At 34.7% G+C, this 20,754-nt stretch overlaps 6 protein-coding genes and 3 non-coding genes across 9 annotated transcripts; 4 read left to right on the forward strand and 5 right to left on the reverse strand.

The window, feature by feature from the left end:
- Positions 1 to 565: 565 nt before the first annotated feature.
- On the forward strand, positions 566 to 742 carry D2092.13. Its single transcript, NR_050207.1, has one exon. It is a non-coding gene; the product is annotated as an Unclassified non-coding RNA D2092.13 (non-coding RNA).
- A 3,670-nt stretch (positions 743 to 4,412) lies between these two features.
- On the reverse strand, positions 4,413 to 8,215 carry D2092.4 (Thioredoxin domain-containing protein). The gene is made up of 8 exons (NM_059502.8): positions 8,007 to 8,215; positions 7,426 to 7,624; positions 5,804 to 5,995; positions 5,550 to 5,757; positions 5,123 to 5,224; positions 4,976 to 5,077; positions 4,853 to 4,922; positions 4,413 to 4,781 (listed from the first exon to the last, which is right to left on the reverse strand). Exons 1-8 carry the CDS (start codon positions 8,106 to 8,108, stop codon positions 4,665 to 4,667), a joined length of 1,092 nt encoding a protein of 363 aa, NP_491903.2. The 5' UTR covers positions 8,109 to 8,215; the 3' UTR covers positions 4,413 to 4,664.
- Positions 7,739 to 7,816, forward strand: D2092.12. The gene has a single exon (NR_050208.1). It is a non-coding gene; the product is annotated as an Unclassified non-coding RNA D2092.12 (non-coding RNA).
- Positions 8,216 to 8,528: 313 nt separating the features above from the next.
- Positions 8,529 to 10,785, forward strand: tsp-19 (TetraSPanin family; the record flags this gene model as incomplete). The annotated part of the gene is made up of 8 exons (NM_001374906.1): positions 8,529 to 8,618; positions 8,761 to 8,906; positions 8,951 to 9,207; positions 9,349 to 9,518; positions 9,853 to 9,959; positions 10,133 to 10,234; positions 10,351 to 10,587; positions 10,641 to 10,785. 8 exons carry the CDS (start codon positions 8,529 to 8,531, stop codon positions 10,765 to 10,767), a joined length of 1,236 nt encoding a protein of 411 aa, NP_001361987.1. The 3' UTR covers positions 10,768 to 10,785.
- Positions 10,786 to 12,889: 2,104 nt separating this feature from the next.
- On the forward strand, positions 12,890 to 13,520 carry D2092.8 (Translation initiation factor IF-2). The gene is made up of 3 exons (NM_059504.8): positions 12,890 to 12,969; positions 13,021 to 13,181; positions 13,232 to 13,520. The coding sequence occupies exons 1-3, from the start codon at positions 12,967 to 12,969 to the stop codon at positions 13,389 to 13,391; spliced, it is 324 nt and encodes a 107-aa protein (NP_491905.1). The 5' UTR covers positions 12,890 to 12,966; the 3' UTR covers positions 13,392 to 13,520.
- A 328-nt stretch (positions 13,521 to 13,848) lies between these two features.
- Positions 13,849 to 17,143, reverse strand: acr-11 (AcetylCholine Receptor). Its single transcript, NM_059505.2, has 9 exons — positions 17,014 to 17,143; positions 16,833 to 16,966; positions 16,512 to 16,627; positions 15,978 to 16,192; positions 15,762 to 15,917; positions 15,148 to 15,240; positions 14,994 to 15,080; positions 14,198 to 14,435; positions 13,849 to 14,152 (listed from the first exon to the last, which is right to left on the reverse strand). The coding sequence occupies exons 1-9, from the start codon at positions 17,117 to 17,119 to the stop codon at positions 13,912 to 13,914; spliced, it is 1,386 nt and encodes a 461-aa protein (NP_491906.1). The 5' UTR covers positions 17,120 to 17,143; the 3' UTR covers positions 13,849 to 13,911.
- Positions 17,144 to 17,290: 147 nt separating this feature from the next.
- Positions 17,291 to 19,013, reverse strand: ppfr-2 (Protein Phosphatase Four Regulatory subunit). Its single transcript, NM_059506.7, has 6 exons — positions 18,853 to 19,013; positions 18,664 to 18,807; positions 18,483 to 18,612; positions 18,249 to 18,433; positions 18,092 to 18,202; positions 17,291 to 18,035 (listed from the first exon to the last, which is right to left on the reverse strand). The coding sequence occupies exons 1-6, from the start codon at positions 19,003 to 19,005 to the stop codon at positions 17,622 to 17,624; spliced, it is 1,137 nt and encodes a 378-aa protein (NP_491907.1). The 5' UTR covers positions 19,006 to 19,013; the 3' UTR covers positions 17,291 to 17,621.
- Positions 18,542 to 18,562, reverse strand: 21ur-13226. Its single transcript, NR_050209.1, has one exon.
- Positions 19,014 to 19,269: 256 nt separating the features above from the next.
- Positions 19,270 to 20,142, reverse strand: D2092.10 (C2H2-type domain-containing protein). The gene is made up of 2 exons (NM_001037884.2): positions 20,047 to 20,142; positions 19,270 to 19,619 (listed from the first exon to the last, which is right to left on the reverse strand). Exons 1-2 carry the CDS (start codon positions 20,137 to 20,139, stop codon positions 19,290 to 19,292), a joined length of 423 nt encoding a protein of 140 aa, NP_001032973.1. The 5' UTR covers positions 20,140 to 20,142; the 3' UTR covers positions 19,270 to 19,289.
- Between the last annotated feature and the right edge of the window lie 612 nt (positions 20,143 to 20,754).

Consider the following 20,754-nt stretch of genomic DNA (forward strand, 5'->3'; position numbering starts at 1 on the left):
AACAAGCAGATTAAGAAAATATCAATTTTATGTCTGGTCACATCAACTTGAGCTTAGCACACTTATACGTATAACCTAACTGGTCAACGTGCATATATGTGGACACCCTTCAAGCTGAGCAAGAAAAATAGCACATAAATTCCGAGAGACGGAGAGAAACTGAAGGCGTGGCGCTTCTCTTCGTTCTTCCCTTGAATGGCCGTCGTGTCTGTGCGTGCTCCGCGTGCATAGGGGTGGGAGAGAGCCGGAGCAGCAGAAACGGAAGGAGATGGTGAGAAGTTGAGAATATAGGGGCGAAGGAAAAGAAGTAGAAGCCGTCGGACTTCTCTCTATCCCTCTTTCTTTTCCTGCGCGGAAACGACAACGAGAAGGAGTTGAAGTAGAAGTAGAAGAAGCACGAAGAGAACGAAAAAGAGAGGGAGAGAGAGAGAGGAAAAGAAGGAAAACAGGGAGAAATCTCTCTTTCTCTTCACTCGTCATCCTCTTTTCCTCCTCACACCAACCACCAACAACAGCCCCGTGCGTGCCTTTGCCGCAACAGAGAATAAAAGAAATAAAGCAGAAGCAGAGAAGACTAACCGAAGCTCGATGGGCTCACGAAAACCGAACCCAGAGAAACAGAGAATAGGCGTTTGGTCACTTTCATCACCCCCGTACTACTAGTTGCTCCAAGATTCCATTTTGACGAGGAAAGAAACATCTGCCCCGAACCCGCCTTTGCTCCTTTTCACCGTTATCCCATAATAACATCTGCTCGTATATTTTATTTCGCTTCTTGTAAAATTAATTCAGCTGCTTAGATTTACGACGTCCTTAAACCTCCGAGAAACCAATTAGTGATGGCGCCAATGTCTCATATGTTTGAGTATTCGAAGTTTAGAACATTTAAATTAATACGGATAAACTCAAATATCAACTTAAATAAACAAAACAATAATTTTAATGATGAAACATGAGTATGAAGCTAAAACAAAAACATCCTGAAAACTCCAGGAAAGTCGATTAAAATCGATTTAATTACGAGTTACCCCAACAGGTGAAACTGACTATGACGAGATGCGCCATTTTACAACTTCTCTGAAAAATTGGCATTTCAATTGAGAAATGAAGCTGTTGAGAAAGGAAACTCTTCATCATTCAAGTCACACCTTCTACTTTTTTAAAACTATTTTGCAGATATAGGATTAGTGCATTCACTTGTTGAAACCAAAAAAGTAGACACACACACATACATACACCATCGAAAAGAAGACGAATCTCATTATTCCTGTGCTCAACCGACTCAGAAACTAGAAGACATCGTTGACGAGACGATGTGCATTCTGATTTCATGAATTCCCAATGAAAGAGCACCAGCCAAGCACAAGCCGAGCGTAATGAGAAGAGTGTCCCGACAGGATATGAGGCTTGCCACGTTTCTCGAAAAGGTTTTTGATCTTTTACGGGAAATTAGGATAGAAACGAAAGGCTTGAAGACGAATGAGTGATGGTGATCGGCTTATCAGATTAGATCAAGGGATTCGGTCGACTTTAGTGCAAAGAAAAGGCATATCAGTTTAACTAAGAAATAGCACAAAGTCGTTATTAAAAAATACACAAACTGCTGAAACCCTTCTCAAGCAAAATCAATTTCTACTGGGATTAATAAAAACTATCAAACGTGATATATTCTAGCCTGCATACGGTGTCATGTAACTCTTTTAAGGTATAAGTCAACAACATTTTCACATCATTAAATGTGAAATGAATGAATTTGAAGACAAAGAGCATTCACGCCCACATTGTCAGCTTCTGGTGTCCCCGATCTAATTAGACACTCTCGACATCGTCGTTGTCGCCACAGACGTTGTTTTCGTAAAATAAGAGAACGACAATGATACGTTTCTAGGGAGAACAATCGGTAGAGGAAATGAATAAAGATACGAGCGGCTAGACAATTATAAAAACAGTGATCTATATTGTTTTTGGAGGTACAGTAGGTAGAATAAACAACGAAAGGTTCGAAATATAATTGCACACTTTCGATTCTGAGAAAATATTTTTTCTTGACGAAAAGAAAAGTAGATGCTAGGAAAAAACATTTTTGGAGTTTGAATTTGTGATTGTATAAACAAAACTACAATAGTTTAGAGCCACAATACGAAAAATAATCAAAATATAAAATTCGAAGAATGGAGAGTATTCGAATATTTTCGGTTTCGGTTTTTTGGGATTCGAGAAAACGAAATCAAAACTCTAACAAGTTAAAATGTAAAGAGAATAAGTTAATTTTGAACACAAATTGTGTAAAACTAGCTCACGAATTTCAAAACCTTCACAAACCAGAAACAAAATTTTGCATGTTTTTCGTAACTTTCTTATTTGAAAAGCAAAATAAATTTTAAACAAATCCCTTTTACCATGCCGACTTCAAATAAAAGTAATTTTGCGGAAATAAGTTCAACACCTGGCACCGAGCACATTATTTTCGAAACAGCTTCAGGAAAGAGCACCGCATCGATGTAAATGGCTGGAAGGTAACTGGTTTTTGGTGATAAAACATGCAGTCGGAGCCACCGTGGAGCTACTGAAGTATATAATCAAGTTTTTCGGCGTCGAGGCGGAGAAGATGATGGAAAATGGCAAACAAAAGCAGAGAAAGCTGATTATTAGTTGCCACGGGCGACGGTATTCTCGGTATTTTCAAGTCTCATATGAAAGAAAAAACACTGATTAGGTTTGTCTGATTATCAATGCTGGTTGTGACGAAAGAGCAATGCTCAGATTCAGATAAAAAATGCAAATCAATTGCTCACTTAAAGAAATGGAATATTGAGTGATTTTCGACGAAAGGAAAACTAAACGAACGCGCGTTTTTAGATCGAATATTTCAGGAAAAAAATTCATAGCGATCGGAAATTTTGGGGAAGTCTAGTGAAGACTACGATTAATTTTACAATTTTCTGGACTCTAAAATGATTTGAAAAATTATATAATTTTCACGAGAAAAAGGCAAACTGGAAATTTAGCAAAGTCTCCAAATAACACTTTGCAAACAAAAAATGAAAACATAATTTTGTGTGAAAGGTTTTAGAAATCAAAGTGAATTGGAATCTTTTTTGATTTTAAAAAATTAAAAAATAATAATTTTAAGGTGGTTTTTACCATAACTTGCTTTTTAAGTGATAATCATCAAAATTACGTGAAATTAAATACTTACTGCTCTGAATCCTTTAAAAAAGCCGTCGATTGCTTAGAAATTGAGAGGAAAATCAATAACCTTCTCGACTTGACCATTTGTTCAAAAAACTTGGAGAATATTTTGATTGCACAAATTTTAGGGACAACTAATCTAACTTTCCACTCAGTTAAAATAATTTATATACTATAGAGAAAAAAATTAACAATTTAAAATTTGTGGTGATAGTAATGCGGAAAAGATAATTTTAAGATAATAAGAGACCCCCGAAAAAAGGAAAGAGTGCTTGGAGTTTTGAGCTCGGAAAAATTCAATCAGACTTCATTTTACGCTATCGGAGGCCCCGTTCGGCTCAAAAAACATGCTTGGTGGGACGACGACACGTTGAAAAGGCGCCTCCTCTGTGTCTCTTACAGAAATAGAGAAACGACAGTGCAACAATCAAAGAAACGCAGACGATAAAGAAAAGCACTCGACGGCCGTTCGTTAACTGTCTGCGTCTTTCGCTTTTCTCGTTTCTATCACTCCTTCTTCCCACTATGGAACGTTTTTCTTCTTTTCAAAAAAAATCGCTATTTTCTTTCTGTTTTTTTGGTTCATATGGAAAAAACAGAAAACAGCTAGCCAATTATAAATAAGTCAAAACTAAATTTAGACGACAAATAATTCGAATTTAAAAATTACATGATGAAATTTAAATGAAGAATGAATTTTACGAGCACATAAATAATAAAGAATATGAAAGGCAAAAACAAAAATTCAGGTTAGTAAATAAACACAATATTACTACGGTATCTCTTCGTGTTGAAACCAGGTGAAATATTTTTTGTGTGCGCATTTGATACAGTATGTTTTTCAACATTTATTTTTTGAAATTCATTCCTATGTCCTTTTCGTGTTTTTAAAACATTTTTTCGAAGAAAGTTCTGAAAATGTTTGGAAAAATATTATTTTCAAAAGAAATCGGTGCTCAAACTGAATAGAGTGGGGTGAAGTTATTTGAAACACAACGCGATAAATTGAAACATGATTGAGAAATAAATTTTTAAAAATTGGTTTAAAAAAAGTAATATAATTTTGTAAAAACCGTACTCTCGAAATCTAAAAAAAACTGTGCGGTAGGTGTCTCCCCTTCTCATTGATTTGCATGTCCCGTTTGAACCTCAATGTCGAATTTCGAAAATTATCGTCTTCGCCTTCTTTTGGTTTTTTTTTCAAAACAAACATGAGAAATAGAAAAAAGATGTTGTTCAAAAAATTGCACCGGCAAAATGAAGAATAAAAGAATACAAAAAAGACAGGAAACAATACTTGAGGAAAAACCACGTGGACAAGGGGGTGCATACAATAGAAAAAAGTATAACCGAAATTTGAAAAAAGAATAAGCCTAAAATAGAGATTCTGGAATTTGAAAAAAGGACAATAATAGGCAAGCTGATATTAAATCATGGCAGTATGGAAGGTGATGGATGTGATTATGAGAATCTTATGCTACTTTGTTCTTGTTTTCAGCACGAATTCTATAGGCCTTGATGATCAATGTGACGGCTACAATTACGATAAGTCCACCGACTCCGAGAACCGAAAGTGTCTGATTATCGTCCTATAAATAATATTTGTTGATAAAAGTTAATATAAACTCGAAAAGTTCATATAAAATAGAACATAACCCACCATAATATCCATAATTTTTTCTTTTGCGAACTCGTAGACTTGTTCAATTGCAGTTGGTGGTTCAGGAACCCTAAAAACCGAAACAAAATCTATTAATAAAAAATCAAGAATACAATATATTACCTGTGTCCTCTCTGCTCTTTGTATTTATGCAAAGCAAAATTAGTGAGACTTCTGGCATCTTTAGCAGATTCCTTGTAACGATACATCTTTCCGCGGTGAAACCTTAACTATTCGTTGAAGCCTGATAGGTCGAAAGTATTCACTTACAACAAGAAAACAGGGCAATCTCGTTCCTCAATATGGAATCTTTCAGTTACATCATCATTGACCGAAATTTCGATTTTACCAACATTAACAAGGCCTCGAAGTCTGCAAATGGAGATTTAAGTACTTTTGGCTTTTATGCTCATTATTTTCCCTAGAAAAAAACCTAATTGTGTTTTTTTCCCAGAATCGTTTTTTGTAGGGATACCGCTGGTCTGATCTTGGACAGGCTTTGAATTAACTTAAAGCAACCGTCTAAAGTAGAGAGTCAAGTATTAAGAATAGGTAAATATGTTGTCAAAAATCCCACATTTTTTGGAAAATTTGGCAATTTACCAAAACTTTGGAATATATACGAGCCACTGCTGAATCTATTCTATGCAACTTTTGATATTAGTAAATTTAAAATAATAAAAAAGAAAAAACTTACTTGTGTGCAACTGTTTCCCAAAGTGGAACAAATGCATTGCTATTTCCTTCATCAGCATCATAAAACATTACAAACCAATCAATAGATCCCTCGTCTGGAGAATGAGAATCAGTTCTTGATTCAAAAGTATCATCTGTCAAATCCCACGTGGCAACTTCTTCGTGAGCACGGAGCCAACGGAGGAGAGTTTCAGAGTCTTTGAAGTCTCCTGAAATTTGAATTTTCTTCATTGCGAGAACTTCTAATTTACTCACCGTCATACAAAATTGGATTCTTTCTTCTATAGTAAACTAATGATGGGAATACATTAATTCCTAATTCTCTAGCCACAGATCTGTCATTTGTTTTTACAACTTGTACGTATCCAGTTGCTTCAATATCATCGTCGATCTCCTCGACTTCGGATAAAGCTTCGGTACATGTTGGGCAAGGTACTTTTCCGTCGTCTGTAATTATGCGTTTGGAGTAATCAAAGAACAATAACTTAATTTTATAGATAAAAATACATGTGAAAGTTGGAACAATACTTTATTAATTCAAAAGTTATTTCAAAAAATTAGAGCTGTAGCTTGCTGAAAAATTCTTATAGATTTTTTTGTAACTTTGGTGGTTTTTTTCAAACTTCCGAATTTTTTTTCAACCCGATAATATTTCTCTATATATATTTTTTTAATTTTCAAACAACTGTATGAATCTTTAATGTAATATTAAGAGTTTTGACATGATTAATTATTCACACACAGTAAAAAGTTTACAGTAGGTGTTACAATAATTCCCAATTTTTTCTTGTCAGCTTGATTTCTTGTTTGATTAGTAATTTAAAACTTCAAAGTGTTATTAATTTTCGATGCAAACGTTTCTTTCCAAAGCGTCATTGGATAATCTACAATAATCTGAATGTAGATTGATGCTTGATCAGTAAGTCGACCAACTTTGACACTTCCACCAAAGGAATGGTTGTGCAAAGAAAGAAAAACTTGAGCAAATAGTTTGGCGGTAGTATAAAAAGGCCTGTCCCTCTGTTCAAATCAAGAACTCACCCATTCTTCTTACCAATTTAAACATGAACGCTAAATTGTAAGTTTTTCAATAATTTGATAATTTTTAATGCAATCAATTTCCAGCCTTCTCTGTGTCTTGGCACTTGCCATGTGCTCAATTGTTCAAGAAACAACTGCTCAATACTATGGATACTCTTCATATTACCCATCATACTATGGAGGATATGGTCTCGGAGCATACAATGGATATTATGGTGGATCATATGGGTACGGAGGATATGGATATTATGGAAAGAGAGAAGCTGGATTCGGACCATCTAATCAAGGCAATTAACTCTGTGTTTCTCTATCTTCCCACAATAAAATAACGAAACAATTTTTTATTCTGGCTCGAACAAACAAAATGAACAAAAAGTTTAACAAAAGCAAAAAGTTTGCCATAAAACTTATACATGTATGTATATTATATATTTTTGCAAAACACATTTCAGATGTCAGAAAAATAACTTTTTGAGCCCAAGTTTGGATACCCCTTGAAATCAATGACTTTTGAAATAATACTAGGTTCCTCCAAAAAATTATCGACAGAGGAACCTTGTTTAAAAGCTCTCTGAAATTTTTTTGATAATTTTATTTTGTTTTTGAAATCTGACTTTTTTCATCAAGCTCAAGAATGAAAATTTCTGGTTTTTTCTCTAATTGTAAGGCTGTATAAGGTCAGTACATCTGTACGACAGCAACATACTTATGAATATCATAACTCAATTAAAGATAACACAAAAATTTCACATTTGTACCTAGTGTAAGACTTTAATCAATTTTAAATAATTTTAAAAGATCAGTTCAAATTTCGAAAACAATTTACAAAAGCTTACACAAGAAAATCACCAAATTCTTGGATGCGTCACGAAGGATCTCATCAATTCTATCCTCATCTACATCGTCAATTGAATTATCATCATCCTTGTGCTTTGAAGATAATGCTTTTGGTGGTGGTGCTGGTGCTTCTTTGACTGCTGATTTCTTTGATTTTTTAGCAGGGGCTGGTGGTGCAACGTCGTCGGCTACGGTCACCTAGTAGTAAAAAAGATTAGTAACAAAAATCAGGAAAGAATGAAAATTCCAACTTTTGCGCACGTATTTTTTCAATAACTTTTAGTCAATCTCCCTGTTTGACTTTATTCTAAAATGAGAATGCACGCCAACTTTTTAATCAGCTCTTCAAATTTTATCTGATTGGTTTGAATATGGGCGGAGCAAATCGCTTATTGGTTTTGCAATTTGCATTTCGGAGGAAATTCAAATAGGAGGGTTTAGTTAAAATTGGATAACCGCCTTTTTAAGATATGGTAGTCTTCATTCTTTACTCGTTTTTATTTTGTGATGATTCAGATTTTCCGTATTTAAAAACAAAATCCCCATTAACAAACAACATCTCCACTTTTGAACAAATTACCTTCAAATTCTTATCCTTCTTTTTTGCATCAACATGAGTACTCAGAAAGACCAAAAATATCACTGACACTGTTATCAGTGTCAGAAATGACGACGTCTTCATTTCACCAATCCAAACAAAACAAAAATCAATCAATACCAATAGAAGAAGAAGAAGAAGAAAAATCAGTGATGAGAAGAAGAGGGCCTACCCGACGGACGGGGCGATTCCAGGACATCATTACACTCTGAAGGGAGCCCATGTGTCTGATGCTCTCTTCATATTGAATACTCTTTTCAAAACTTGGGTGGATCAAGGCAAATAGTGAGAAAATGCAGAGAAATAAGAAGTCAAGAGATTTAGGGATACTGACGAAGTGGGAGGATGAATGCAAGATTTAGAAAAAGATGTTTGCCAAATTAGCACTTAATTTAACAATTTGAGATGAAAAATTAAACTAATTATACACGTGAACTTGAAATATTGAGCAATTTGATGGAAAGAAAGTGATAAACACGTTTCAAGATTATTTTCAAGTTCAACATGTTTTCAAGACGCCGAAGAGGACACGCTGGAACTGATGAAGAAATTGTTAAAACAGAAGATGCCGAACCGGAGCCATTTGAAGAAATGGTACAGGACAGTTCATTTTATGTTTTCAAGATGTTTTGAATTCGGTGTTAATAAATTGATAAGTTTTAAAGTCTAAACTCAAAAAATAACCAAAAAACTAATGCAGTCTATAAAAAACGGCATTAAAATTGTATCATTATAGTACTCAGTCTTCCGTATTGTTGCACTTTATGAGATGTTAATTCATGGTCAATGGAAGTATATGGCAAACTATTTATCCAAAAAAAGAACTCAATTGGTACTTGGAATGTACATTGGAGCAGCATTTGAACTCGTTAGATTTGTGTGGTAAATTGTTTAATAGATATTTAATGAACATTCTAAATATTCAGTGCGCTGGTAATTGCGATTGTGTTGATTCTGTTGCGAATGTCTGTATTGCTTCCACTATACAGTGACTCGATTATTGGAAATTTATCATGGATTTGTGAAATGAATTATCTTGCATTTTGGATTGCCCTCATCGTTTTTGGTCTCATTGTTATTCAGTTTACTGTGTATCAATGTCGTAATCCAACATATGTAGTCATATCGACAAGCATCAATTTTATTTTCTCAATTATCCTAATCACAGCTTTGATTCATACAGGTAATCTTCTTTCAGTATTTAAATGCCAACATAATTTAAATCCAAACAAAACAAATATGATTCTACAACAGAAAACATTAAAAAAAGTCTTCTGAAATAATGGAACTGTTCTAATAAGTTTCAATTAAGTTTTAATTTCAGTGATCTTGAAAGACAATAAAGAAGCATTTTTGAAAGAAGGTTTGCACAAAAAAACTCTATTTTCTGGAACAATGTCAGAAATGAGAACATATCAAGCTAGAATGAAGTGCTGTGGAGTTGAAGGAGCGGATGACTACAGTAAAAGTCATATAATGACATATGTAAACCCGGTGAGTGACGGATTGAATGAAGTCCATTATCACATACCATTTGGAGTATTTACTGGAGAAGTACTATGAAATACATTTCTCAACAAGGCGCGTGCTTCAAATAGAGTATTTTAAACTATTTTACGAATAATAATGAAACAGCTTGTTAGCTTTTCAACATATGAAACATCGTTCTCTGAGTTTTAGAAAAGTTTCTAGACCGGTTTTCCAGTGCTCCTACAACCCCAACTCTCTAACCCTTTCAAATCCAAAAACTCCTTTTTCAAAACTACAAACTCCAACTATAACAGGCGGAAAAATATCAGTATTTTATAAAGGATTATCTTATTTGAAGCTCACCAACAAAACAATTCGAGTTCCTGTGACTCGGGAATTCTCAATCTACGAATATCACTTCTACAGTATTCCGATGTCGTGCTGCCGAAAATTTGATGGGGTTGTGTTTATTTTTTTTAAAAGTTGCACAATTGCTTTGTTACCAAACAAAGTGTGTTGTGCAGAATCAATGACATTAATGACGGAAAATGGATGAATTATAAGAAACTTAAAGTATTTCTTCTATAAAAATTATATTGGCAATGAAGAAAACGGTTAGCGTACTCTGTGAAATTTAGGTGTTCTCAACGTAATCTGACATCTGAAGAAACGCAAGAAGTGCGGAAATATGCAGAAGTTGGAAAATGGGATTTGATGCTCAAGTACTTTGTCATGCCAGAGTAAGTTGATTGAGTTTTTATTTTACAAAACAGTATGAAAATTACACTTTATAAATAAATAAATATTTTCTGAATTTCTCCATGTACTCCCCTGTACACATAAAATTTTATTTCAGATTAGGTTTGTATTGGTCAAGAGGATGTCTGACGGAATACGTGGATTCAATTGAAACTTATATTACTGTATTGATTTCAACTCTTGTCATTTTTGCTTTGTTCACTGCGTTGACTATCGGATTTGTTATTGTTCTTTTATTGTATGAGGATGGAATCGGGCACATTGTATCAGATACAAAAATGTTCGGAGTTGAAAGAAATACGGGAGTTCATTTTTTGATGAGCTTGGATATGATGTAAGAACTTTCAGACGTTTCATTAACTTAATTATGATACTTTTTATTTTCAGGAACAGTGATTTCCAGGATGACTTTAGTTTGATTGAATTCCTTCGAAACACTGATATTGATCGCTTTGTAGCTGGTGATAAACTCGGGGACACAATAAATGGAAGAAAAGATGCCGAGAAAGCTTGAAATTCGAATTAAGAAATGACGTAATGATAACTTTTTAAATACTTTTTACTTATCGAATCTCGTTTTTTAAAATAAAGTTTTCATTATTGTTTTTGATTTCGTCATTCTAATTTATTTCATCTTCATTATTATTGTTTCCTCGCAGTTTACTGAAATGCTCTTTTTTAAATGATTCTTGACGCCAGGAAAATGTAAAATTTGTTGCCATAACATTTTCTCGTGGCAAAATCGATTCAAATTTATTTTATTACAAGTTTTCAAAGTTGCAAAACTACGATAGTTGTTTTTATTTAAACAATGTAAAAGTACACGACAGTTGTCTCAATTGATATCACCGCGATGACAGCACCGTCTGAATAAAACCAAAAAGGTAACATTTCACAATTCAACAATTGAAAGCAATCGAGACAGTCGAAGATTCATTGTAGAAAATAGATATTGAAATACATAGCTATTTAGCATTGAAATACATATCTATTAAGCTCAAGTGAGCTTTAAATAGATAAGCGGATGGCATACGAGTTGAGCCGTGTTTCTAAAGTTCATTTTCAAGCGAAAACTCTCTTCCATTTGTTTGAGTTTTACAACTGTTTAAAATACATTTTTACAATTTTTATTCTGCCCCTTTACTTGCAAACAAGATGTATTGTAGAAAAAAGTGAAACACTGGTAAATCCATCCTCTTTCTTTACGTCATCTGCTTCCGTAGACATAATCTCGCTTTCAATTGTGCCAAGTTGTTTCATCGAAAAAGAGTGAAACCGCAGCGGCTACATGTGATCCAAATACTTTTCGGCTTATACATCGTCCTCTTACTTTCGGACATTATCTTTTTGCCAAAAACTGCATTTTTGCTTTATGCTGTATGTATGGTTTCATTCGTCGGTATTATGTCATCACTGTATCCGCGCGGTAAGAGAGAAATGGTTCCGGATGGCAGATTTCGGACAAAAAACGAAGAAGACAGTGATGACACACACCATTTCAGATTGCCAAAAGTCTCGCAAAGTCAACAAAGTATCTTTGTTTGTTTTTGTAGATTACGTAAATCTTATGGTAAGTAGTTGAAGCAAATTGGAATATATATGATAATTGTATTATCAAGACAGCTTCAATGTTCAGAATAGATGCAAAATTCCATATAGTCGTAAGTTTATGTTAGATCTTCCGAATTGATTGAAGAGAAATATAGAAGTCATACATATACATATACTCCACATCAAAGAATCAGAAACAAGGGCACAATGGGTTACTTTTAAGAAATGTGTCATCATTTTACACCTATACTCCACATATACAATTCTCAAAACACTTTCAGAATGTTCGCCGACACCGACTCCTAAACACCCTAAAATCTGTAAAATTCTGAACAAAACACCGTTCTCCGAGCAATTTTCAGATTTTCGCAAAAAACTTCAAACCGATTTTGTGGTATCTTACCATTTGGGACCAATCCGGCAAAAAAAACGATAAATGTTTCTGAAAAATATACCATTTACTAAGTCAGGGGAAAATAGTTCCGCCGCTTGAATGTTTGAAATTACATACTCGAGATAAGCATCCGACTATCCCGACTGGCGGTACTCTGACTGGAGGTACCTTTAAGATCCTCTTACTTGAATATTGAAAGAAATTGATTTTACCTAGAGTTTCTTGAGTCAAACGCGGAAAATAAAAGTGTTCATTGTGAAACAAGTAAACTCATCTACTAACCTTGCTCACAAGACTGATTTTGAATTGGGTCGTAGGGGTTCAAGACAGATTCCATTATAATAAAGGAAATAGACTACTACTGGCTTTATTTCTTATTGAATGCTATTTATTCTCATGCCAACTACTATAATTCGTTATCATAGAATACTCATAATCAGATTCACACCGTCAACTCTCATATCACTGCATCGTTTAACAAAAAAAGGCTTCTCCCCCCGTTCTCTCCTTCTTCCTAAATCTGTTTCTGCCACCCCGACAATTGTTTAGCCATCGTTTTCGTCGTGCAAGAGGAGCCATCTCATAATCGTCTCCTCCTCCTCTTCTACCGAAACGGGTTTTGTACCTAAGAGGAAAAGTGGGCGGAGATGTGTTGATCCGGTATAAAAAGGACGACGGTTGGCATGCCAATGAGCCATTTTACTTTCTATCTTTCCTTTCATCTCCCTTGCAGCTTTTACAGCTTCCCCACTTTTCTATACACAGAAAATGGTTAGTTTCTGAAAATCTCAAGTTTTTTTATTTATATTCATTCAATCCTAGATTGCCCGTCTCGCCATCGCCGCTCTTCTTGTCTCAAGCTCTCTTGCCTGTCTTCCAGGACTTGGAGGACTTGGTGGAGGATGTGGTGGAGCCGCTGCTTCTCCATGTGCTGCTCCTCCAATGCCACCACCAGTTTCCTGTGGAGGAGGATGTGGAGCTGCGTAAGTTCCCTGTTAAGTGTACTAGATTGAGTGAAATTGATATTTTACAGTCCATACCCAGCTGGTCCAATGGCTGCTCCATACTTCGCCCCAGCAGCCATCGCTCCACCACCACCACCACAAGGAGCCGTGATCGGAGTTGGAGCTCAGCCAGCCGTTTATTCCGCTCCACTTCCAGCTGGAAATGCTTACGTTGGACAAGGAAAATAAATGGAAAAACAGTGAATAACTGGTCCATAGCCATCTATTGATCTTCTTATCTTCATAATTTCTGTATATTTGTTGGTTATTTTTATTTTATTATTTGACAATTTTTAAATAAATGGTGACAGTTGAAATGAGCAGGAATTACTAAAGAAAATGATATTTGTAAAAAATTGGAGCAATTGACACTTTCTGAAAATCCTGACAACGAAAAGCTTATTCATAATCAAAAATTTTTGACACCTAGGGATACAATTTGCGTCCAATTATGTCTTAATATTCTGTTCAAAAACTGTTTGTAACTTTATCGTTAAAAGAAGTTTAACAGACATGTTTTCAAGAGACGGAACAAAAAGGAAAAAAAAGACTACTCGTGGAAAACAACAGTATCCTTTCATTGCAAAAATGAATTCTTACAGTTTGATGCTCATTTTCCATGTTACCACACACTTATAACTTTCAGTTCATGATCATTATTATTTTATTTGATGTTTATTAAATTGTTAGCCAGTTTATGAATTCAAAATTAGGCAATAATATGAGGCGCTGACATCATAATAGCCAATATTGAAATAACAATAAAAACGGTGAAAAGTAGAAGACACGCTCTATCGACGACCATCGCCGCGAATCTCCAATCCGTTTGAATCCTTTCATCATGTTCTTCCTTGTTATAAAAAGCAACAACTCTTCTTAATTCTGTATGAACCGAATGAAGAAGTAGAATTTGTGCTTCATATCCAGCATGATTAGATGGAAGATTGCAGCTGAAAATTGTCACTTTTTAATTCAATAAAACTGTTAAAACTAACTCCAGTGGATTTTTTGGCTTTTTCGGCATTTTGTCAGTGCTATCAATCACATTAGCTTTCACAAATTTGTATCCAGGACGTGACATAAAGAGAAGCCAAGGAAGGAATTCCAGAAGTACACGACGTACTAGAGGATTCATCTCGTGACTATCAGCACTTCTGAAGTGTAAATTAAGGACAACAATGGTGAAGACAACCGAAGCAGAAACAACGAGCATACAGCAGGAGAAGAATACTCCTGAAATAATTTATATTATATTCGTTATACTCGCGATTTAGCGCTGGCTTTTTGCTCAAGTTTGCTCAAGAAAACTGGGATCAAAGATTTTTCAAGCCCGAATTTTTTTCTCAAACTGAACTCTACAATTGTTTTAGAAGCTCCGTCAAATTTGCCTGTAAAATTATTTTTTGGTCAACTTCTGAAATTATGTTAGGCAAAAACGGCGTAATTACCAATTTTCAACGATGAGTAAAAAATTCCAAAAATATTTTGAAAAGAAGAACTTTTTTGTATCTACCTCTTTTTTCTATTAACAGTTTGGTATATGTTTGATTTTTAAAATTCAGGAATACGATAGTTTCTATAAGTCAGACATAAACTGTGTTTTGATTAATTTAATATATCTTCACTCTCACATTATCCCTTTCTCACTTGCAGATTACTTGATGATTTGAATGATAATGATGTCTCCCCCTTTCTTTTCCTGAACCAAACTCGAATCGGAATCAAATCATAGAATAAAGACCAAGTGAAGTCATCACATAATCGAAATTCTCATCTCGTAAATTTACTGACCAATTAATGGCACTGCTTCCGACGTTGGCGGCGTCATTTCGGAAACCATACTCAGGAAGAACACGATTGCCAACAGGATTGTAACCTCTGAAGATTTACATTTTATGATCAAAATGATTGAAAAAAGGGTTATTGATAAGAGTTTTAAACTGACCAAGAGTTATTTTCTCTCCAGCGTCTGGTGGAAACATGAATCCAAGAATTGCCATAAGTGAAATGAGAAGAGATGGAATTATTAAGTTAAAACCTGAAATATACTCATAAATATTAGGTTTTTCGGTGGTTTTCTGAATTAATTCTGAATAATGCTTGGTTACTGTAACGCAGAAAAAATACAAAACTTCTTTTGTATTTTTTGCCAAGTTGTGTTTGATGTTCATTTACTCTGATTTTCAGAAAGTAAAACTTTTTTTGTCTGTAAAGCGGTTCAAATTTTCAGAAATTCAGTTTTAAAAGATTATATTTTAACAGGGGACAGATTTCTAAAATGTTCTGCCAATGTTTTGGCAAGATGTATTTTTTGTTGAAAAGTTTGATATTTTTGATAAATTCATATACTTGCATATTAAAAGCCTAGGTTGTTTGAGTTTTATTGAAACATAATTAAAATCACTCACTCAGAGAGAAATTTTGGTCAATTAAAAATCTTGTGATAGGCGAAACTGAGTAATTGCCAATTGACAGTAGATAAAAAATATCATGAACTATTTGAAAAGTTTTCCTTTTTTTTTAAATACAAAAATTTATCAAATAGAACTTCAAACATACCGTAGTACAGGGTTCTTCTTCGAATATGCAAATAATAATTAACAGTCGGATATGGTTCTGGGCAGCATTTGTAATAACTGACGACACGTTTTGCGTTTGTACTGATAACCTGCCATTCTCCATTTACCAGGTATGTTGAAAGATCCATTGATTGAGCTGGAAATGAGGATATAAATAGAACATTGTATGTCATTTAAAACACGTCAAAAATTTTACTTCCATTAGTGTCATCATCAATTTGTAGATCAATAGCGTAACCATGGAATGTCCATGAACCGAATTTCATTTCACAAACTTGATCATCGAATGGAAACCACGTTACGTCGAGTTGACATACAAACTTTAATACACCAGGAGGAATCCATACAACAGTTCCTGTGTGATATGTGAGCAAGTTTGATTTGAATGTTGAGTCAAAATCTTCAGCAGCACTGAAATGGATCACTTTTTGGCTATATTTGTTGGTAATACTACGGTAACTCCTCTATTAGTCTTGCATACAACTAGGCCACTTTGGCAACGATTACCTCGGCTCACAGTTTTATGATAATAGTAAATGTTTACTTTTAATCTATCAAAGCTTTTGAAAAAATCTTTGTCCGTAATAAAGATGTTTTAAAACTTAAAAAACAGCTACGGTACTATTTTCAATTTTTTTTCAAAATACGCTATTTTCGAATCTCTTTCTCATCAATTCAATATCATGTGTATCGTTTGACATCATAGATTCTAAACCTATATAAAATATACCTATTGTATAATAAAACATCAGGTTTCCAAATATGATCTGAGCTTCCTGGAAATCGAATATCCTGAATTCCACCGTATTTCTTCGGTTCCCATTGCAATTTATGATCAAACCATGTCTGAAAGTTATTTGTTTTTCTTGCTAATAACTATGAACTTAAAGGGAGGTGCATTTATGCGGATGGGTTCCGCAATGTGGTCGACATTTATTGTTGTCTACAAAAATTGTAAAGGCATTCAAAACGATTCCAGTTTGAAGTTCGTATAAAATAATTTTGTACTCAAATGCTATTTATGCTCTGAGAGCCTTCAACCAAGACTTACATAACTGAGCCACGCATTCACTGAAACAATTTGATTTTTCTCATCCACATCCAAAATTTGTTGTAAAAAAAGCTTAATTTTAACCTCTAATGGCTGAGATGAGTTTTGAACGGGCCTCTCCAATGGATTGTATCCTTAAATTTAATACATTTACAAATGTTTTTAGTTATTCAATTAGAACCTTTCAGTAAATCTGTAAAAAGCTTTGTCTCCGCAACACTTCCGTCGCACAGGTTTGAATGAATAATAACTAGAGATAAAATACTATTAATTAGATTAAATATCATTTCAAAAAAATGTGGCTAAGATTTTCTAAAAGCCGATGCATTTTTGCTGGTTGATTACTCTGCGCCTCTATAGTTGGCACACTGTCTCTGACCATTGAGAGCAAATAGATAAGGGCTGCGACACACTTGTCAAAATTTTCTTGTACATTGATTATTTTTGCACTTTTTCTTCAGAGATACGTATACTTCATCAGAACATAAAAAATAAATTATACAGAATATTGAATATTGAAAAGAGGAGTTAGAAGTCGATCTTTGTGGGAATTTCTTTGAACGCGTGGTTCATATGGAAATAATACATTGCCCAAGCGGGCCTGAATGGAGGCTGCTGAAATATGAAATGGGAATAGGCTCACAACCTAGATAAAAAAGAACATATGGACTTTAGAGAAAGATAGAACAAAACAGAGATCTCGACAGGGAGAATATTTTTGAAATGAGTTAAAAATTGCTGAGAAACATCAGACATCTTGAAATATTTTTCAGTTATAGTGGCCAAAAATCATTCGGCACCAATCTCCATGTCCGCATCCTCTTTGTTCACTTCGTTTTTTGTTTCCACTTCTAATGTTTCCTCTGGCATTTCTTCTTCATGAACAATTTCTCCTTCTCCTTCTTTAGCATCTTCTTTTTTCGGGCTTTGATCCTGGATTACAGGCGATTTTGGTGATGAAACTGGGGAAGCTGCTTTTGGCGATGAAGCTTTAGGTGATGAAGCCTTTGGAGAAGATGACGGAGATGTATTAATTGGAGATCGAGCAGTTGGTAGAACAAATGATGGTGGATCAGGAGATGCTGTTGACACGCGTGGAGCTGGCATCGATTTTTGACTCATATCAAGAGGTTCTTCACTAGGAGAAGACGATGATTGGAAATCGTGTTTCACTTTCTCTAATTCCATCATTTCCACTTCGTCCTAAGAATATTCAAAATTAAGATGTTTCAAAAGAGAAAAATTAGTTTATAACTCACCACAACTCCAAAGAATGTATTTTCCAAATGAAATTGTTGTGAGTTTGGAAGATCCCAATCTCCAAAAGAGCGTCCACCATTTTCATTTATTGTTGTCACGACATTAATCACCTGAAATATACGATTATATTTCAAATTGAATCCATGTCTAACAAACCTTGTCAACAGCTCTCAAGAACTTATCAATCGTGTTATAGTGTCGCATGGGCTCTATAAGTAGTTCACAGAGTCTCTGCCATGTGAAGGGAAACCCATCAAATGATTTAGCCTTGCTGAGAACGAATTCCATGGATTCTTCTGTGCTGAATACGACTGGTGTCGTTTTGATAAGGTTTACTTTGTCTGAATTTGGAAAATTATCGTGAAATGTGTTGTAAAAATTTGTACTTACGCCCCAAAATTGACAGTTTCTCCTTTACAGGCGATTCGGCAATCTTCTCGACTTCAGAATTTGCTTGGGCAGAATTTGCAGCAGCTTCTTTCTTCTTTTTTTCCACATTCATAAACTCAGTGATACAGAACTAGAAAAAAAACGATATTTTCTGATTTTTTTGAATATGAGTGCAACATACCTCAAGTTTCCAAAGAAACGCTGGTCGTACAATATTCCATGCAATAGCAGGAACTCCCCATTGAGCACTCGCTCTGAAATACTGCTCCACGTCTTCATTTGGGTGGTGACGGAATGCATCGCCTTCTGAGACAAGAAGTTGCTCCTAAAAAATAACGAATTAGATTTTAAAACTTGGAAATTATTTCACCTCGGTTGGAGTTTCAAAGCTTGATAGCGCCGTCGTGTAATCGAAAAGAAGAGTCTCGTTTATTTCACGGGCTTGTGGGTCTTTCACAACCATTGGGTAAACGTCAATTTTTACCTTTTTGCGTTCAGGGGATGCTCCTGGAGACTTGACCATTTTTAACGCTGAAATTAATTTATTAAAAACATTCAATGACTTGTAAATAAAGCGAGGAGCACGAAAAGGAAATCGTAAAAACAAAAGAAACAAAAAGAGTACCTAGTCGATTCTCTGCTGCCTCCTCGCTCTCTTCGCGTATCAATGGGGCGAAGTTGCCTTGCATTTTAGCGGGTATTCAAATCATATTTTCCATTTTTGTAATTTTTGGAATTAAAAACGTTTATCACATATATCCGATGAAAAAATTATAGTTAGAAAATATTACAATTCGCAAAAACACATTATTTATCTGTGGCATTAGCTTTCACCAACTCAGCGAGTTCTTTCAATAAATCACTTGGTTGACAGAGTGACGCCAAATCGGGAAGACCAAAATGGTAAGGAAGGGCTGGAGGGACGAAAAATCCACGTGGAATCAAAGAATGTGAGTATTTAACTGTGTGAATATAAAACTCTCGTCGATCCGAGAACTCTCTCTTGCACAACGAGCATTTCCACGTGTCAGATGACTCAAGGGACATTTTGTCAGTAGATGGTAGAGGTATGTGCATTGCCATATGCATACGGTACATGATCATATCAAAGAAGATCATGAGACATTTCGGACAGTCCTAAATCATAATTATGATTGTTTAAATTCAAAATCTTCATCTTGGTAGTCAGTTGCAACTTTTTGGCAACAAAAGTAATACTTTTCCAAAGGTGGAGTTCCACAGTCAGTTTTTGAAACTCTAATTTTGGATGTAGACCAAAACAATTTTTTAAAATTGGTTTTAGACCAATAATAACTTTAAACTTGCAAGAATGCTCTAAATTACTCTAATTTACCAATTTACCAATTTACCAATTTACCAAAATTTTGACTGCAAGAAGTTTGAAAAATCTAAACATCTATAAACTGAATACCTACGATATTTGACCATGCTAGATTATTATGAGCGCATTTATACAAGAAACATGACTTGTTGGCACTTGAACCTTAGAACACCGTAGTCTCCGGGTAGGATTCGATATGATCTCTACGAAAACCTGACTCACCATGAACATTCTTTTTTCATTAATCAATTCTTCCTTTTTCTTGTGAAATGCTGTTCTTATACTTCTCTCATTGTCCGGTAATGAGATATCCATTCTGTAAGTTGATTTTAATTTTGAGCCAAGTAAGAAATATAACGTTAATAGTTTAAGAAACAAATAACACCTGCACAAAATCCAACTAACTGGCCTGAAGTGATTGACATATAAACACTGAAGTTAAAAGTAATTAAATGTTCACTAACTTAGAATTACAACTAATCATTCAACAGCTGCACCTAAACTGAATTTGGAAAGACATGCTATGAAATGCTGCTTAAATTTCAATTATTCAGCAAACCAGTCTCTAAATTTAAGAGTGAAACCAGTTCTCGTAAACTCATCAGACCATAGCATAAAATTTCTGATTCAGTTTTCCGGTGAATTCAGTTTTGAAAAATAATTTGGGAGGTAAAGAGCATTCATAGTTTAAGATGTGAGGAACTTGGTCTGACAATTTATTGATTAATTTTCCGAAAAAAAAACGAATACTGTAGCGCGACTGACACCCTCCCTTCTCCATCGCCTTCTCGCCTAGGAAAATGCCCCCGAAAAAGTGATAAGAACCGTAGAAAGAGCTGTGACGACAAAATAAGAGAGGTCTGCCACTTCCAAAATGCAGGTTAATTTTAAAAGAGATAACTTTGAGTATTTGAATACTTCAATTGAAAA

This window comes from Caenorhabditis elegans, chromosome I, assembly GCF_000002985.6.
Source record: "Caenorhabditis elegans chromosome I".
NCBI classification, from domain to species: Eukaryota; Metazoa; Nematoda; class Chromadorea; order Rhabditida; family Rhabditidae; genus Caenorhabditis; species Caenorhabditis elegans.

Excerpts from the sequence above, each read along its gene's own strand:
- ppfr-2 (NM_059506.7), bottom strand. The coding sequence starts at position 19,005 with ATGGTCAAGTCTCCAGGAGCATCCCCTGAACGCAAAAAGGTAAAAATT. Across the intron at positions 18,808-18,852 it reads GCTTTGAAACTCCAACCGAG|GAGCAACTTCTTGTCTCAGA; the intron begins GTGAAATAATTT and ends GTTATTTTTTAG. Across the intron at positions 18,036-18,091 it reads ATACATTCTTTGGAGTTGTG|GACGAAGTGGAAATGATGGA; the intron begins GTGAGTTATAAA and ends GAATATTCTTAG.
- D2092.8 (NM_059504.8), top strand. Across the intron at positions 13,182-13,231 it reads GGAGGAGGATGTGGAGCTGC|TCCATACCCAGCTGGTCCAA; the intron begins GTAAGTTCCCTG and ends GATATTTTACAG.
- D2092.10 (NM_001037884.2), bottom strand. The coding sequence starts at position 20,139 with ATGGATATCTCATTACCGGACAATGAGAGAAGTATAAGAACAGCATTT. Across the intron at positions 19,620-20,046 it reads ATGAAAAAAGAATGTTCATG|GACTGTCCGAAATGTCTCAT; the intron begins GTGAGTCAGGTT and ends ATTATGATTTAG.
- D2092.4 (NM_059502.8), bottom strand. The coding sequence starts at position 8,108 with ATGAAGACGTCGTCATTTCTGACACTGATAACAGTGTCAGTGATATTT. Across the intron at positions 5,996-7,425 it reads GAATTTGGTGATTTTCTTGT|ACGACGGAAAAGTACCTTGC; the intron begins GTAAGCTTTTGT and ends GCATAATTACAG. Across the intron at positions 5,758-5,803 it reads GAATCCAATTTTGTATGACG|GAGACTTCAAAGACTCTGAA; the intron begins GTGAGTAAATTA and ends TTCAAATTTCAG.
- acr-11 (NM_059505.2), bottom strand. The coding sequence starts at position 17,119 with ATGATATTTAATCTAATTAATAGTATTTTATCTCTAGTTATTATTCAT. Across the intron at positions 15,918-15,977 it reads TGATGATGACACTAATGGAA|CTCAATCAATGGATCTTTCA; the intron begins GTAAAATTTTTG and ends CCTCATTTCCAG. Across the intron at positions 14,436-14,993 it reads GGAAGCAGTGCCATTAATTG|GAGTATTCTTCTCCTGCTGT; the intron begins GTCAGTAAATTT and ends AAATTATTTCAG.